Source organism: Symphalangus syndactylus, chromosome 13, assembly GCF_028878055.3.
Source record: "Symphalangus syndactylus isolate Jambi chromosome 13, NHGRI_mSymSyn1-v2.1_pri, whole genome shotgun sequence".
In the NCBI taxonomy this organism is placed as follows: domain Eukaryota; kingdom Metazoa; phylum Chordata; class Mammalia; order Primates; family Hylobatidae; genus Symphalangus; species Symphalangus syndactylus.
This window is the reverse complement of record NC_072435.2, coordinates 103112793-103130759: the sequence shown is the minus strand read 5'-3', so window position 1 is coordinate 103130759 and position 17967 is coordinate 103112793. Positions and strand designations below refer to the sequence as shown.

At 42.9% G+C, this 17967-nt stretch overlaps 1 protein-coding gene across 2 annotated transcripts in view; it reads right to left on the bottom strand.

The window, feature by feature from the left end:
• Nucleotides 1-17967, bottom strand: part of ABTB3 (ankyrin repeat and BTB domain containing 3) — a 356047-nt gene that overhangs the window by 126091 nt on the left and 211989 nt on the right. For both annotated transcript variants that reach the window (XM_055240104.2, XM_055240106.2), the window contains exon 2: nt 13794-13943. In XM_055240104.2, coding sequence (XP_055096079.1) covers nt 13794-13943 — 150 coding nt within the window. The remainder of the gene's footprint in view (nt 1-13793; nt 13944-17967) is intronic.

Below are 17967 nucleotides of genomic sequence, written 5' to 3'. Positions count from 1 at the left end.
ATAATGACCTTCTTTGTCTCTTTTTATGTTTTTTTGACTTAAAGTCTATTCTTGTCTGAAATAAATATAGCTACTGTTGTATGCTTTTGGTTTCTGTTTGTGTAGAACATCTTTTTCCATTCCTTCACTTTCAGTCTACGTGAGTCTCTACAGGTGAAGTGAGTTTCCTGTGGGTAGCACCTAGCTGGGTCTTACTTTTTTATTCTTTCAGCCAGTCTATACCTTTTAATTGGAGAATTTAAACTATTTACATTCAAGGTTGTTATTGATAGGTGAAAACTTACTCCTGTCATTTTGTTAATTGTTTTCTGATTGCTTTGTATATTGTATATTATATTGTATATATTTCTTCCTCTCTTATTCTTTAGCTTTGCAGTTTGGTGGTTTTCTGTAGTAATAATGTTTGATTCTTTTCTGTTTCTCATTTGTGTATTTGCTCTATCAGTGAGTTTTATACATGCATGTGTTTTTATCAGGGTAGATATTGTCCTTTTACTTTCAGATGTAGGGCTCCCTTAAGTATTTCTTGTACGGCAGGCATAGAGGTGGTAAATTCCCTCAGTTTTTGGTTGTCCTTGGAAGACTATTTCTCCTTCATTTCTAAAAGATAGCATTGCTGGATATAGTCTTCTTGGCTGGCAGGATTTTTTTTTTCCTTTCAGCACTTTGAATATATCATCCCATTCTTTCCAGGCCTGTAAGGTTTCTGCTGAGAAATCTGTTTCTAGTTTGATGGGAATTCCCTTTTATGTAGCTGGATACTTTTCTCTTGCTGTTTTAAATTTTTTCTGTGTCTTTGACATTTGACAGTTTGACTATAATGTGCCCCAGAGGGGACCTTTTGGGGTTTAATCTATTTGGAGATCTTTGAGCTACCTTACCTGAATGTCACCTATATCACTCACAGGACTTTTGAAGTTTTCAGCTATTATTTTATTAAATAGGTTTCCTATGCAGTTGCTTTTTCTAATTTTATGGAGTAGCTTTTGCAAGGAAAGACTTTTTGCTGTAGATGCGTCTATAGTGTTAGTTGGGTAGGGTTCTTTGGCTTTGATTCTGGGTGGGCGCAGCAGTGTAGCCTTTGTATGATTTCTTCCACTGTAGTCAACGTCAGCAGTGTTCCTCACTAGCTTAGACGGTAGTTGTTTGTGATGGATGTGGTATGGTTTTGCTGGGGACAAGGATGCTGGATGGGCCAGTTCTTGGGCTCCTGGATGGTGCACAAAGGTGCATGGTGGTCCCATCACTGAAGTGGCAGGTTCACTGGACAGCAGTGGCAGTGGGCCCTGGTTGGGCCTGTCCTGGGGCCCCTGCATGGCACACGTGGGTGCTGGTGATGGCAGACCCTGGGTGAGCTGATCCTCAGGCTCTTGGGTGCTGTGTTTGGGTACTGATGCTGGTGGTCTTGTCTTTAGGTCCCTGAGTGATGTGTGGGACCACTGGAGGGGGCAAGTTTGCTATTGTTGGTGGCCCTGGGGCAGGAAGCTCTCAGGTACCGGGGAGTGTGTGCTTTGGCTTCCTATGCCCTGGAGGCAGACTCCCTGATGTGCAAGACCCCATGGTGTAGGGCACTGAACTGGGCTAAGGTGCTGAGGATGTGGCTGCATTGCTGGGTCCAGCTGGTGTTGCAATGCTGCAGACTTCTGAGTGGATGTGGGAGACGTCAGCTGAGTCCCAAGGGTGTGGAGATGCAGGGGCTACTGGGTCTCAGGGCAGGATGTAGTCTAGTAATGACTACTCTCAAACTGGTGCTATGCCGCAGCAGCTTGGTTTTGCAGGACTGGGGAGCAGGGAGAGACTATCCAAGAGTGAATCCCCTCTCTGCAGTAATGCAGTTTCCTGGACTCTAGGCGTCTCCCTATGCTAGGCTTGGGTCCTGTGAGGGCTGAGGGGTTTTCCTGTAACTAGCATTGCAGGTGTTCCATTTCTAAATAGCAGGCCACTCTCTGACCACTGGATTGAGAGGAACGGAGACAATGCTGGATGATTGGCCAAAGAATCAAAGAACCAGAGGCTCCTAGAGTTGGGACTGGCCTTCGAGCTAATCCAGTCTGTCCTCTCCAGAGTCCTTCTGTAGCATCCAGCAGTGAGAAACTATTATTACCACTATTACTAATAACAATAGTAAAAGCTGTATCAGGTGCTATGAAAGTATTTAATATACATTGTTTTTAATCCTAACAGTGCTCTATAAGGTATGTATTAATATCATTTCAATTTCACAGCAGTAATCCTCCACTGGGTTGCATTTGCCTCCAGGGAACATTTGGCAGTTTCTGGACACATTTTGATTGTCACATCCAGGGGTCTACTAGTGGCATCTAGAGGTTAGAGATACTGCTAAACATGCTACAATGCACAGGACAGTTCTCACAACAAATAATTTAGTCCAAAATGACAACAGTGCCAAAGTTAAGGAACAATGTTTTGCAGATAAGAAAACAGGCCCAATGTTACAGGGTTAATAAGAGGCAGACAAGATTCCAACCCAGGTCTGTCTGACTCTAAGGTCTGTGCTCTTCATTCCAAATGATTGGAGTCCCTCTTTCAAAGGCAGCCCAATGAAGCCTTGGCCAGCTCTCAGTCCATCTTGAAGCAATTTAGCACTATGTAGCAAAGGTACTAACAACTATTCATAACTCCTGACTCAGTAATTCCATTTCTGGGAATCTGTCCCAATGTTTGAATTCAAAATGCAGCAAAATCTTCATGCACAAGGATTTGCACCCAAACCTTACTTATGGGATCCAAAATTTGACAAACAAGTGTTTAAAAATAAAAAGCATGATTAAATAAACTCTACTACATCCACATGATAAAATAATAAACTTATGCAGCCATTAAAAATGATTACATAGAACTGCAATACCAAAAAAAGAATCCTCATATTAAAATGTTAAGTAGAAAAGAGCAAAATTCAAAATTGCATACAGTATAATCAGGATTATGTTATTAAAAACTATGTACTAAGTAAATATCAGGGAGAAAAAAAACCCAAAGTGTTGACCAAGGACTTTTCTCCCTAGTGGGATTATCAATGACATTCTGTCCAATTTTTCTGTAGTTTCTGAACTTTGAATTATGGCATGTGCTACTTTTATTACCAGAATAATAAGCTTACTGAGGTGGCATTTACTTTCTTGCACCTTCCATCTAGGTTGAGGGTGGAAGACACTTATCTTTCCCTCTGTCTCTCTCAAAAACTTCCATTAAAAAGCTCAAAACAAGAAGATTCAAAAGGAAGTCGAGAAGCGAAGAGAATCATTTTGAGCCCCTACTCCACTCATTCATTTCCCCAAGGCACTGGGAAGCCTGACGGTCAGGTACCTTTTGCCCTGGTTGAGCTAACCATCTCACCATCTCCTCAGAGCACCTTTCAGCTTGCTATGCATTTCCAGGTTCCCTTCTTCTGTTCTTGTTTTCCCACCTTTGATTGCCCTTTTCTTCATTCTCCTAACAACTGAAGACCTTCAAGGCTATGACCAAATGCTACTTCTTCCATGAAGCCCTCCAGGATGTCCCTGGTCAGAATCAAGTCCCTCTTTTCTCTATATACCCGCAAAGCCTGCTTATAAAGTCTAACACATTACGTGTTTAATTCTGTTGCATTTCACAGTTAATTATCCACACATCTACTTTCCCTACTGAGTCTCAAAAGCAGAGACCATGCCTCATCCATTGTCTTGTTCCGGGAAGGGGAGGCAGTGTGGCATGTGGTTAGGAACATGCTCTTGAGACTCAGACTGAGAGCCTCCAACCTGCTACTAACTAGATGAGTGACCTTAGGTGGGTTATTTAATGTCTCTGTAAGTGAGAATGATTATGACCTAATGAATTTGTTGTGTAGATTAAACAAATAATATATATAAAGTATTTAACCTTCATTTCATCTGCAAAATTAGGACAATAATAGTACCTACCTCATAGTATTAAATGAAGAAATGCATATAATGCATTTAAAGCACTTGGAACAGAGTCTGGTATATGGTAAGCACTTAATAAGTATTCAGTACTATTATTCTTTGTATCACGACCATCATCATCTTCATCTTCATCACCATCCCCATCACCATCATCATTACCATCATGTACATCATCATGATTATCATCTCTGTCATCATCACCATCACTGTCACATTATTACCATCACCATCATCACCACCATCATCATCTCCATTATTATCGCCATCACCATCACCATCATCTCCATCATCATCGTCACCATCACCATCTTCATCACCATCACCATCATCATCAACATGACCACCGTCATCATCTCCATCATTATCAACATCATCATCATCATCTCCATCATCATCATCACCATCACCATCATCATCACCATCACCATCATCATCAACATGACCACCGTCATCATCTCCATCATTATCAACATCATCATCATCATCTCCATCATCACCATCACCATCACCATCACCATCATCATCAACATGACCACCGTCATCATCTCCATTATTATCGCCATCACCATCATCTCCATCATCATCATCACCATCACCATCTTCATCACCATCACCATCATCATCAACATGACCACCGTCATCATCTCCATCATTATCAACATCATCATCATCATCTCCATCATCATCATCACCATCACCATCATCATCAACATGACCACCGTCATCATCTCCATCATTATCAACATCATCATCATCATCTCCATCATCATCATCACCATCACCATCATCATCAACATGACCACCGTCATCATCTCCATTATTATCGCCATCACCATCATCATCTCCATCATCATCATCACCATCACCATCATCATCACCATCACCATCATCACTACCATCATCTCTGTCATTATCGCCATCACCATCATCTCCATCATCATCATCACCATCACCATCTTCATCACCATCACCATCATCATCAACATGACCACCGTCATCATCTCCATCATTATCAACATCATCATCATCATCACCATCACCATCATCATCACCATCACCATCATCACTACCATCATCTCTGTCATTATCGCCATCACCATCATCTCCATCATGATCATCACCACCACCACCTCCATTACATCACTATCACCATCATCATCAACATGACCACCGTCATCATCTCCATCATTATCAACATCATCATCATCATCTCCATCATGATCATCACCATCACCACCACCTCCATTACATCACTATCACCATCATCATCTCCATCATCATCATCACCACCACCACCTCCATTACATCACTATCACCATCATCATCTCCATCATCATCATCACCATCACCATCATTATCACCACCATCATCTCAGACATCACCATCATCATCACCAAAATCATCTCTGTCACCATCACCATCACTACCATCATCATCTCCATCATCATCACTATCACCATAATCATCATCATCACCATCACCATCATCATCTCCATCATCATCATCATAATCATCATCATCACCATCACCATCATCATCACTATGACCACCGTCATCACCTCCATCATCATCTCCATCACCGTCACCATCACTGCCACCATCATCACCATCAGCAGCAGCAGTAGCAACAGCAGCAGCCTAGTCCCAAGGTCAGAGGTCCCAAAGATGTCTCTGAGGAGGGCTGGCCATGGGAGATGGAGCTGGCACAGGGATCCCTGAAGTCACTAGCTTCCTTTCAAACCCTGCTCTATAATATGTTCTATCTGCTGCTTCCCTTGTCAGTGTCATGAGCCCAAAACAACAAATCCAATAGTCACTAACTGAACTGAGTTTGGATAGATGGAGTTTGATTTTAGAAGCCTACCTGAGAATCAATCCACTAATAACTATGTTTCCCAAATATCAGCCATTTGGGAATCACCATCATTATGTCTCTCATATCTGTGTGCTGCTGATACAATTTATTTACTTAATATTTTTCTTTAAATTGGCTAATTATTTCACACATATAAATTCATTTTAAGAGAAAATTTCATATCAGTGCCATAAATGGAAAACTAATATTGTCCCAGTACTCATAAAAATATATTGCAATTTAAATTAGAAGGTGTTTTGTGCATCACCTATTATCATTTCCAGTGCCACCCTTGGGGAAATGCTACTCTAACTTACCTGACTCAGGATCATCTGTGGAGCCCCCAAGAAACCATTGTTCCTGCATGCCAAGTGTGACCACCCTGGGATAAAGAGTCACAAATTCCAATGGTGGGCTCCTTCTGTCCAAACCCATGCTGATACAGCACCTTCACTGCCTTCCTACTCTTCCTTCCATCCATGGCCAGCTACCACTTACTCTAGTATATTTCCCAAACCTCCCACAATCCTGGGAGAGGAGGTATTGTCACCCTTTTCTCACAGACTATAAAACTGGAAATCAGAGTGATCAAGTCACTTGCCCTAAGTCACACAGCACATATGAGGAAACCAAGTCACTCTGCAGTATTATAAACTGCTGTTTAACTCGTCTGATTGAAACCCCTCTCCTTGAGAAAAAGTGAAAGAAACAAGAAAAGAAAAAAGACCACATATAATCCAGGTCATTAGGTACACGGTAATGAGAGATTTTTATGGAGAAGGAGAGATGAAGGAAAAGAGATGCAACAAGCTAAGGCTGACCTCTGGATTCAGCTGGAAGCTTGCCATTCATTAATTCATTCAGCAAATATTATTGTATCCTACTGTGTACTGAACATTGTTTTAGGCACTGGGGATGCAGTGATGTTAAAAAAAAAAGAAAAAAAAGTCTTGGCCAGGTGCCGTGGCTCATGCCTGTAATCTCAGCACTTTGGGAGGCTGAGGCGGGCAGAATGCTCGAGCTCAAGAGTTTGAGATCAGCCTGGCCAACATGGTGAAACCCCGTCTCTACTAAAAATGCAAAAATTAGCTGGCCGTGGTGGTGTATGCCTGTAGTCCCAGCTACTTGGGAGGCTGAGGCACAAGAATTGCTTGAACCTAGGAGGTGGAGGTTGCAGTGAGCTGAGATTGCGCCACTGCACTCCAGCCTGGGAGACAACAGTGAGACTCCGTCTCAAAGAAATAGTTTCAACTCTTATGGGATTTACAGTCTTGGTGGGGGAGACAGAAAATAAACAAATATATAGCATGTCAGGTGGTAACAAGTGCAAGAAGAAAATTAAGGCAGAAGAGGGAATAGGGAGTGATGTGGGGAGGGGTAGGTGGGTGGGGCAGTCATAGAGGGCATCTCTGAGGAGGTGACATTTTAGAAGAAGCTCGAATGAAGCGAGGGAGCTTTGAGAATATTAGGGGAAGAGCTTTTCAGGCACAAGGAGCAGCAGGTGCAAAGGCCTTGTGGTAGGGGCATGAATGGAATATTCAAGAAATATCAGTAGGCCAGTGGCCACTTCACCACATGAGAAGATTACAGGTATACCCTAGGGGCTGGAGGCAGGGGACTCTCAGAAAAGAGCCCACTTACATTTCAAACAAGGGGAAAGACAACTTTGTCCAAGCAAAAAGCGCTATTTTTGTGGGTTTGCATTTTCTTCTGTGACACTGAGGAGAGACAACCCAGAAAACCTTTTTATACAGTTGTAAATTAATGGCCCTGTTTTGATTGCCTAATTGCCTGGGGACAGCAAGTTCACAGTCTAGTGTGAAAAGACAACAGGAAGAGACATTTTACCAAGAAGTCCTCATTTTTTTTTTTCTTTAAACAACAGAAAGCAAGCACCATCATTAATGACTGTCAGCTGGGGGTTTAACTGGGAGCTTGGGGGCAAAGTTGAGGTGACAGGCAGAAGAGCCAAGGCAAGGTCTCAGAGGACACAAATATGGACTTGGATGGGACCAAAAGCAAATTGGTCCTAAAGGGAAAGAAGCCAGGGCCTCTGATTCCCCATAGCCCTGTGGGGATTGGGTGGACCTGCTTCCCCCAGCCCTGCTTACTGGTTCAGGGAAGAAGACCTGGACCACCCACCGAACCCTAAGTCAACTGTGATGTCCATCACCCGGCAAATTTCCTAAGGCTCAGGATCAAAGAATTGCCAGCTGGTGTCAGTTTGGCAATTTTCGTGGCCTCTTGATTTAGCTTACCAGTCAAATATTTTAGAACCTGCATAGGTTCAGCTCTATGTCCCTGAGTTCAAAATTCAGCTCAATAGAAAATTTATTATCTGACTGGGTTTCATTAAGAGTCCCACTCACTTGCAGCATTTTCTTCAGTTTTTGTTTCAGACAAGTTCACTTTAGGTCATTCATTTATTCATTTGACATTCAAGGGAAATTTCCTGAGTTGTGGGTGATGTGTTAGGTGCTCACAATACAAAGGTGATTTGCACACAGCACAGCAGAGGGAAAAAGAAAAAAATGATTTTAATTATGACTGTCACTTACTAGCTGAGTGGCCTTGGGCAAGACATTTATCCTTCCTAAGTCTCAGTTTGCTTATCTGTGAAATGGGAATAATAATACCTTAAAGGTATTCAAAGCAGCTGGTACACAGTAGGTGCTCCAGAAATAGTGGATGTGTTTTTACCTCAAGCCGTAACAGGCTGGACAAAGATAAGTGCGTTGGACATTCCAGGTGATCAAGACAGTTCTAGATTTTAATATGAGGCCCCGAGGAAACAAGCAAGGGTTACCAGGAGGAGTCCCAGTCTGCAGAGGTGGTCCTCTGTCTAGATACAGCCCAGCATTGATTCACAACAGGGATGGGTTCTGAGAAATATGTCCTTAGATGATTTCATTGTTGGATGAACATCATAGACTGCATTACACAAACCTAGGGGTACAGCCTACTGCACTCCTAGGCTGTAGGGTATAGCCTATTGCTCTCAGCCTACAAACCTGTACAGTATGTGTCTGTCCTGATATTGTGGGCAATCGTAACACAATAGGAAGTACTTGTGTATCTAAACATACCTAAACATAAAAAAGGTACAGTAAAAAATGCAGTAATATTTTTTCTCTTTCTTCCCCTTCCTCCCTCCCTCCCTCCCTCCCTCCTTTCTTTCTTTCTCTTTCTTTCTTTCTTTCTTTCTTTCTTTCTTTCTTTCTTTCTTTCTTTCTTTCTTTCTTTCTTTCTTTCTTTTCTTCTTTCTTTCTTTCTTTCTTTCTTTCTTTCTTTCTTTCTTTCTTTCTTTCTTTCTTTCTTTCTTTCTTTCTTCCTTTCTTCTTTTTCTTTTTCACAGGATCTTGCTGTGTCGCCCAGGCTAGAGTGCAGAGGTGTGATCATGACTCACTGCAGTCTTGACCTCCAGTGCTCAGGCGATCCTCTCACTTCAGCCTTCCGAGTAGCTGGGACTACAGGTGCATGCCACCACACCTGGCTAATTTTATTTTATTTTTTGTAGAGACAAAGTCTCACTATGTTGCCCAAGATGGTCTCAAACTCCTGGGCTCAAGCAATCCGCTCGCATCAGCCTCCCAAAGTGCTGGGATTACAGGTGCGAGTCACTGCACCTGGCCAGTGTTATGATCTTATGGGAACACTATCATATATGTAGTCTGTCATTGACTGGAATGTCATCACGCAGTGCTTGCTGTATATAGGGAGGTATTAGTAACCTTTGTGAAGTTCACACCTCCAGTTTAGTTTACAGGAGAGCATCCACAGTGCACCCTACAGAGCAAATTGCAAATCTTCAGAGCAATTTGCAGGGAATGCAGACCCAACTGACACCCTGATGGTACAGAGGTGGGGAATCTCAAGTCTGAGTGGAAATATCTTCTGGACTTCCCTGGAGGGAGTGTAGTTTAGTGGTTAAGTATAAAAGCTTTGCCTTGAGAAGCTTGGATTCAATTTTGAGCCATTCAATTCACAGGTGTGGTTGATCTTGGATAAGTTGTGGACAATAATAACATATTGGAAGTAACTCCTATAAACACTTATCATTGTTCCCTGGTTCATTATACCTCAGCTACTGCCGTTATTATTGTTATTAGCTACTAAAATAGGGCTCCACTCTTGACCCTGGCCAGACATGTCCCTGTTTCAACAAGAGCAGGAATGACTAAGAACAAACTCTCCATCTCACCTTTGCTGGAAAAACAGTGGTTTCCACATTGGCAGAGCAACCTTTGAATATGAAGAACAGCTCTGTATGTACACAGAGAGCAAGGCTATATTGATTCAGACCACAGAGCAAGCCAGTCTAAATTACAGTCAGATCAGAAGAAAGGCAATTTTATTCCTTTCAGCCGCCGACGTGACTTATCAAAGTGCTTCCTTGTGCACACATTCTATGGGGCTGACTTAATGAATGTACAAAACCCATTCGCAATTAGCAACACCCATTTGTGTGCCAACAACTCACATGCAAAAGTCAACATTCAATGCGGACAGCATTTAATTTACAGAGCAAATTATCCTTAAAAACAATTTATGCGGCAAGCAGCTCCTGCAGGCTGCCTCTTAGGTGAAGAGCAGATTTGTTTAGCAAATCCTTACTTCGAAGAGAGCGCCAGAATTACGCAGGGCCCCAGTCCAGGTGCTGGAGGCCGGGGGAGGACTTTGAGACATCCCAGGACAAAGCTTTGAGACCTTAGGGACAGTGTGTTTGGGCCACATGGTGTGAGGGCCTCTTCTGGGGTTGTCCCACAAAGTTATGTCCCAACTCGGTAGCCAGATCCTACATTTCTAGGGTCATAAGCATGTTCTGGAAAACACTGAAGTCCCGTATGTGTGGCAGTTCTTCTTACAGCAATGTCTCTCCAAGAGTGCCACTTGGACCTTCTGCCTCTCAATGCCCTGAGTACGTATTAAAATGCAGATATTTCCTTACCCCATTCCACTTGTCACAGACATCTCAAAATAGCATTCACACATATTATACCCAAATCATGGGGTCATCTGACCTGCTGCTAGATCTTGTTATATCATGTGCTAATTAAAAAAGAAAAAAAACCCAGAGAACTACTATGCCACAATTGAGATTAAAAATATTATGATAATTGAAATTTAATGTAATCAGTTTCCTTTGTAATCATTTGCACATTATGCATTTAAAAATATTATTCTGAGACAGGGTCCATAGGTTTCACCAGATTGCCAAAGGTGTTGTAGCTCCCAAAAGTTTCAGAAGAATCCCAGGACTGACCAGTAGTTAGGAGGCCCTGGGACAGGAGGCATTTTGTGACATCAGAGGTTTGAAGGGAATGGAAGCGCAACTTCCAAGTTCAGATGCCAGGAAAGTAGCTCTCTAGTGGCCATAAGCGCCCCCTATGGCTTGGATCAGCTACTGACTCCCTTTCCAGAGGTGCAGGCCGTAAGCTTAATGGAGGGTCCCTATCTGGGTGTACAGGGAATTCCTCTGGGAAGAAGTGGAAGTTGTATTTTGGGTCTTAAATTCTCTCATAGTTCAGGATTTGCTGGAATTTCAATACCAACTCCCACTTTAACACAATCTAGCATTTCTGTGATCAATGCTTCAATTCCATCAGTAACTAATATTCAGCTAAATTGTTTGATAATCAATTGGATCATAAGTAAATACAGGATTGCTTTCCTCTGGTTGGTCAGACTCACAGAGCACAGCCCTGAATTAGGGGGTATATAAGCATGGTAAATTATTACTTAAACTTGGGACACCCCAACCTTGATTATCCCTTCCTTCTTTGCATCTTTCTGCCTCTTTTCCCTCCTTCCTTTCCCTTCCCTTCCCTTCCCTTCCCCTCCCTCCCTTCCTCCCTTCTTTCCTTCCTTCCTTCCTTCCTTCCTTCCTTCCTTCCTTCCTTCCTTCCTTCCTTCCTTCCTTCCCTCCTTTTCCCATTTCCCAATCCCTCTCTCTTTCTCTTCCTTGCTTTATGTTTCCTGAGGGCCTACTATATGCCAAGCAGTATTCCTGGTGCTGGGGTTACATCAGTGAGCAAATAAAATGTTTCTACTATATTCTATATAGTAGGGAGACAGAGAGAGAGACAATTAAAAAAATAAAATATAGAGTGTGGGTGGGAGGGGAGGGGAGTAGTTGCTGATGGGTACTGGGTTTCTTGTTGCCGTAATAAAAATGTTCTAAAATTGATTATGGTCATGGTTGCATACTCTGGTAAATATACTAAAAACTGCTGAATTGTATGCTCTACAAAGGTAAATTGTATACGAACTATATCTCAATAAACCTATTATTAAAAAACAAAAATATAGAGTATATCTTAGGATGATAACTTCTGGGGACAAAAGTAAAGCAATGAAGGGGAGAAGAGTTGCCATAGTCTGAATGTCTGTCACCCCAAATCCATATGTTGAAGCCCTGCCCCCCAATGTGATAGTATTTGGAGATAGGGCCTTTGGCAAATTATTAGGGTTAGATGAGTCCATGAGGGCAGATCATCATGATGGGGTTAGAGGTCTTATAAGAAGAGGAATACCTTCCCCCACCTCACCACCCTGTGAGAACACAGGGAGAAGGTACCCATCTGCAAGCCAGGAAGAGAGACCTCACCAGGAACTGAATTGTCCGCCACCTTGATCTTGGGGACTTCCCAGCCCCCAGAACTGTGAGGAATAAATGTCTGTGTTTTAAGCCAAGTTGTCTATGGTATTTCACTATAGTGGCCCAAGTTGACTAAGACAAGGGTCCTCAGAGTATTATGATTTTAAATACAATGGTCATGGAAAGCTTCATTGAGAAGGTAACATTTGGGTGAAATGGGAAGGTAGTGAGGGAGTGAGCCATGGGGATACCTGGAGGAAGAGCAGTTCAGGCAGAGGGAAGAGTAAGTGCAAAGGTCCTGTGGTAAGCCTGCTGTACTCAAGGAACAGGCAGGGGACAGAGGGGGGGTGGAGGAGGATGTCTGGGGAGGGTAGGGGGTGGGGGGACCTGGAAGTAATTCTGGGGCTTTGGCTTTTCCTGTGGGTCAGATGGGGAACCACTGAACCAGAGCCAGTGGAGGACTCTGAACAGAGGAGAGATGTGATCTGATATATGCTTTAAGTGGATCTCATTGTGGAAATCAACAGTGGCCAGCCATTTATAGAGTATTTACCATGTGCCAGGCACCTTGGCAAACACTCTTGTGAAAGCTGTCAGAATTAAAATGGAATCATTTGTGTTAAAATCCCTGATGAAGAGAGTCAGGGAAGGCCATGAAGAGAAGATTTCCATGCACAAATGCCTGATAACAAGAACTATCACAGAAAACCTCTGCAAAAATCACAGCCTTGCATGAAGGCCATGGTAACTTCATACACACACACACACACACACACACACACACACACACAACTTATATGAAGACATGTGACCAGCAACTGCCAGTCCAACCTCGGACTGGTGCCACCCTTGTTATTTATTGATCCTTGTAGCCAATGATAATTATCTCAAAAACAATTTTGTAATCCTCCTCCTCACTTTTCCATTAAAGACCATTGTCCTCCTTTAGCCCCCTGAATACACACTTAGTATTTCTCTGAGAATATACTTTGGTATGCACATTCTCATTGCAAGGCCTATTCCCAGATAAACATGAGTTTGTTTTAGAGAATCTCCTTCTCTGTTTGTTATTTAGGTTGACACCTTTATGGATGCGAGCTCATTGAATCACCGCAACTACACTCTGGGTAGGCACTGGTATTTTCTCTAGTTTATAGAAAAGGAAACTGAGGTTCAGAAAAGCTTAGGAACCTGACCTACATTTATGGCGGAACCAGGAAATGTACCAGCTTCAGAGCTCTTACCTTCCCCACGCCACTGGCATTGTTTAGTGTACACAGCAGGCACTCAATAAAAGGTGTCACCCCGCTGATTACAAAGTAGTGCCCTGAGGGGTTGGCATGAGGACATCGCGTCACTTCGGGCACAGACAGGATATGTCTTGGGCATGAGAGCTGGAGAACCAACATCTACTTACTCAATTCGGCGATGCTGCCTACGCGCGTGGCCAACAAAGACTGCTCGATGGTCCTCAGCTCCGACTGGCTGAACATGGGGAGTTCTCCTGGCTTGTTTGACCGCTGTGGGTCTCTGTGAAGATTCAGGCTGTCTGGTAGGCACAGCACCCCTGCAGTCAGAAGGGAGAGAGAGAATGAAAGGAAAACAGATTGTTATTTTTCAGTTAACCAAGGGAGGGGTGCAACATCTTGCACAACCTCAAACCACGCCAGAGCTGGTACTGCAAAGAAAGCCAATGTAGGAACCAACGCTCTGGACTCCTTTTAGAAATGGATGCCCAGCTATTTACAAAGGTCTCTTCAAAGTCCTGACTACTGATTTTAACAAGCATGTGCGCATTCGTCTGTACACACACATTTCCAAAGGACACAAAACAGAATCCTCTCCTCGGGCCTGGAAGGGTTGCTATCCATTCCTAGATGCGACTTCTTGTGACTCTGGTGGTCAGGTCACTCCCTTTGTTCTCCCGACAAAGGCAGCTGTGGTCCCTCAGTGCCCTGGGGGAATAGTTTCTGCCGAAAATTGTTTCTGAGGGCTCACTTTGTTTGCTCAACAATCTAGCTCTGGATGGTTGGGCTGTTACCCGTTTGACAAGGCTTCTGGCTTTCTCTGTAGAGCTATATGTCAGGAGGTAGAAGAGTCCCCATAGGCTTTTGTAACTTGCATGGTGAATACCCACGGGAAATCCCTGGAATCCAATTATCCTCTTTCCTTCCTTTCCATTCCATAAACATTCAGTGAGAAGCTGGGAACTTACTTGGGTAGATGATTTGGAAATATTCACTCTTTCCTTTGCCACCCCAACCTCCCTAAGTTGAGTGCTTTTCCTTTCTTCTTGACTTTGGGCTTGACTACTTGATTTACTTTGGTCAAAGCTATGTTAACAAATACGATGGAGTCAAAAGCCTGAAGAATACTTGTAAAATTGAACTTGCTCTCTTGTGCTTCTGCCTTGGTCATAAGAAAAACATGCCCTAGGCCTGGCATGGTGGCTTGCACCCATAATCCCAGCAATTTGGGAGGCCAAGGAAGGCAGATCACCTGAGGTCAGGAGTTCGAGACCAGCCTGGCCAACATGGCAAAACGCTGTCTCTACTAAAAATATAAAAATTAGCTGGGTGTGGGTGGCATGCACCTGTAGTCCCAGCTACTGGGGAGGCTGACGCAGGAGAATCGCTTGAACCTGAGAGGCAGAGTCTGTGATGAGCCAAGATTGTGCCACCACACTCCAGCCTAGGCAACAGAGCAAGACTGTCAAAAGAAAAAAAAAAAAAAAGAAAGAAAAGCAAAACGAAAAACATGTGCTGTCTGCAAAACTGGAGATCTGAAGTTGGGAAAAGAAAAGAAAAACATGCCCTGGCTAGCCTGGCATGAGAGACACACAGAGCAGATCCAGAACTGGCCTGCAGCTTAGAGCTGCCCCAGCTGCCCATAAAGACATATGCTTATTTGGTATGCCACTGAGATAGTGGGGATGTTAGTTACTCACCATTATTGTGGTGAAAACCAACAGATACACCTACCAAGTATCCTACTGAGGATACAAGGAACAAGGCAGACATTGTGCTGTGTTTGGGGTTGAGGATATAGTGATGGAGAGAACACACATAATCCCATGCTCAGTGAGCTCCCAGTGTAAGTGAAGGAGACACGTTGTTACACACATAGCCACAAAACCATTTGTTAAATGCTCTATGGTAGGAGAAGGTTAGGAATGAAGGGATGTCTTATCAGAGACCTAAAGAACAAGTATTTGTCAATACAGTGGAAACACTTATTGAACACCTGCTGTGTTTCCAACCCTGTTCGACATTTGTTTATATTTTATTTTTATGATTATACTTTAAGTTCTAGGGTACGTGTACACAACGTGCAGGTTTGTTACATATGTATACATGTGCTATGTTGGTGTGCTGCGCCCATTAATTCGTCATTTACATCAGGTATATCTCCTAATGTTATCCCTTCCCCCTCCCCCCACCCCACAACAGGCCCCAGTGTATGATGTTCCCCTTCCTGTGTCCAAGTGTCCTCATTGTTCAATTCCCACCTGTGAGTGAGAACATGCAGTGTTTGGTTTTCTGTCCTTGCGATAGTTTGCTGAGAATGATGGTTTCCAGCTTCATCCATGTCCCTACAAAGGACATGAACTCATCATTTTTTATGGCTGCACAGTATTCCACAGTGTATATATGTGCCACATTTTCTTAATCCGATCTATCATTGATGGACATTTGGGTTGGTTCCAAGTCTTTGCTATTGTGAATAGTGCCGCAATAAACATACGTGTGCATGTGTCTTTATAGCAGCATGATTTATAATCCTTTGGGTATATACCCAGTAATGGGATGGCTGGGTCAAATGGTATTTCTAGTTCTAGATCCCTGAGGAATCGCCACACTGTCTTCCACAATGGTTGAACTAGTTTACAGTCCCACCAACAGTGTAAAAGTGTTCCTATTTCTCCACATCCTCTCCAGCACCTGTTGTTTCCTGACTTTTTAATGATTGCCATTCTAACTGGTGTGAGATGGTATCTCACTGTGGTTTTGATTTGCATTTCTCTGATGGCCAGTGCTGATGAGCATTTTTTCATGTGTCTGTTGGCTGCATAAATGTCTTCTTTTGAGAAGTGTCTGTTCATATCCTTCGCCCACTTGTTGATGGGGTTGTTTGTTTTTTTCTTGTAAATTTGTTTGAGTTCTTTGTAGATTCTGGCTATTAGCCCTTTGTCAGATGAGTAGATTGCAAAAATTTTCTCCCATTCTGTAGGTTGCCTGTTCACTCTGATGGTAGTTTCTTTTGCTGTGCAGACGCTCTTTAGTTTAATTAGACCCCACTTGTCAATTTTGACTTTTGTTGCCATTGCTTTTGGTGTTTTAGACATGAAGTCCTTGCTGATGCCTAAACACCAATAACACCAATAACGACAGAGAGCCAAATCATGAGTGAACTCCCATTCACAATTGCTTCAAAGAGAATAAAATACCTAGGAATCCAACTCACAAGGAATGTGAAGGACCTCTTCAAGGAGAACTACAAACCACTGCTCAATGAAATAAAAGAGGATACAAACAAATGGAAGAACTTTCCATGCTCATGGATATGAAGAACCAATATCGTGAAAATGGCCATACTGCCCAAGGTAATTTATAGATTCAGTGCCATCCCCATCAAGCTACTAATGACTTTCTTCACAGAATTGGAAAAAACTACTTTGAATTTCATATGGAAATAAAAAAGAGCCCGCATTGCCAAGTCAATCCTAAGCCAAAAGAACAAAGCTGGAGGCATCACGCTACCTGACTTCAAACTATACTACAAGGCTACAGTAACCAAAACAGCATGGTACTGGTACAAAAACAGAGATATAGACTAATGGTACAGAACAGAGCCCTCAGAAATAATACCACACATCTACAACCATCTGATCTTTGACAAACCTGACCAAAAAAAGAAATGGAGGAAGGATTCCCTATTTAACAAATGGTGCTGGGAAAATTGGCTAGCTATATGTAGAAAGTTGAAACTGGATCCCTTCCTTACACCTCATACAAAAATTAATTCAAGATGGATTAAAGACTTAAATGTTAGATCTAAAACCATAAAAACCCTAGAAGAAAACCTAGGCAATACCTGCTCAGCATTTTGGAGATGCAAAAGAAGAGGACATATTCAAGTCATTTAAAACTGAAGAGATGACACTGGCATGGACAAAATAATCTGGAAATAAAATAGTGTCAATAGACAAGTGCTAAATAATTTAAACCAACTAGCAAGTGAGGGAAGACAGAATGCCAAGGCCAGAAGTTAAAATCCACTCCTCACCCTGCCTGAACCACACAGCCTCAGCAAAGCCTCCTCCTTTGAAGATGGGCACGTTGGTAAGGTGGGCCTTTCACACTCCTGCTCTTGTCCCCACTGCCTGACTGGTGGCTCCAGACACGCTGAGCTACTCACTTTCTCCTAAATGTTTTACCTTCACATCTAACAGAGGGTGAGACAACGGGGTAGGGAACTCTAGTAGATGACTTTTTGGATAAATAAATAATGAATAATGAATAACGGGGCTGGGTGTGGTGTCTGACGCCTGTAATCTCAGCACTTTGGGAGGCTAAGGTGGGCGGATCATC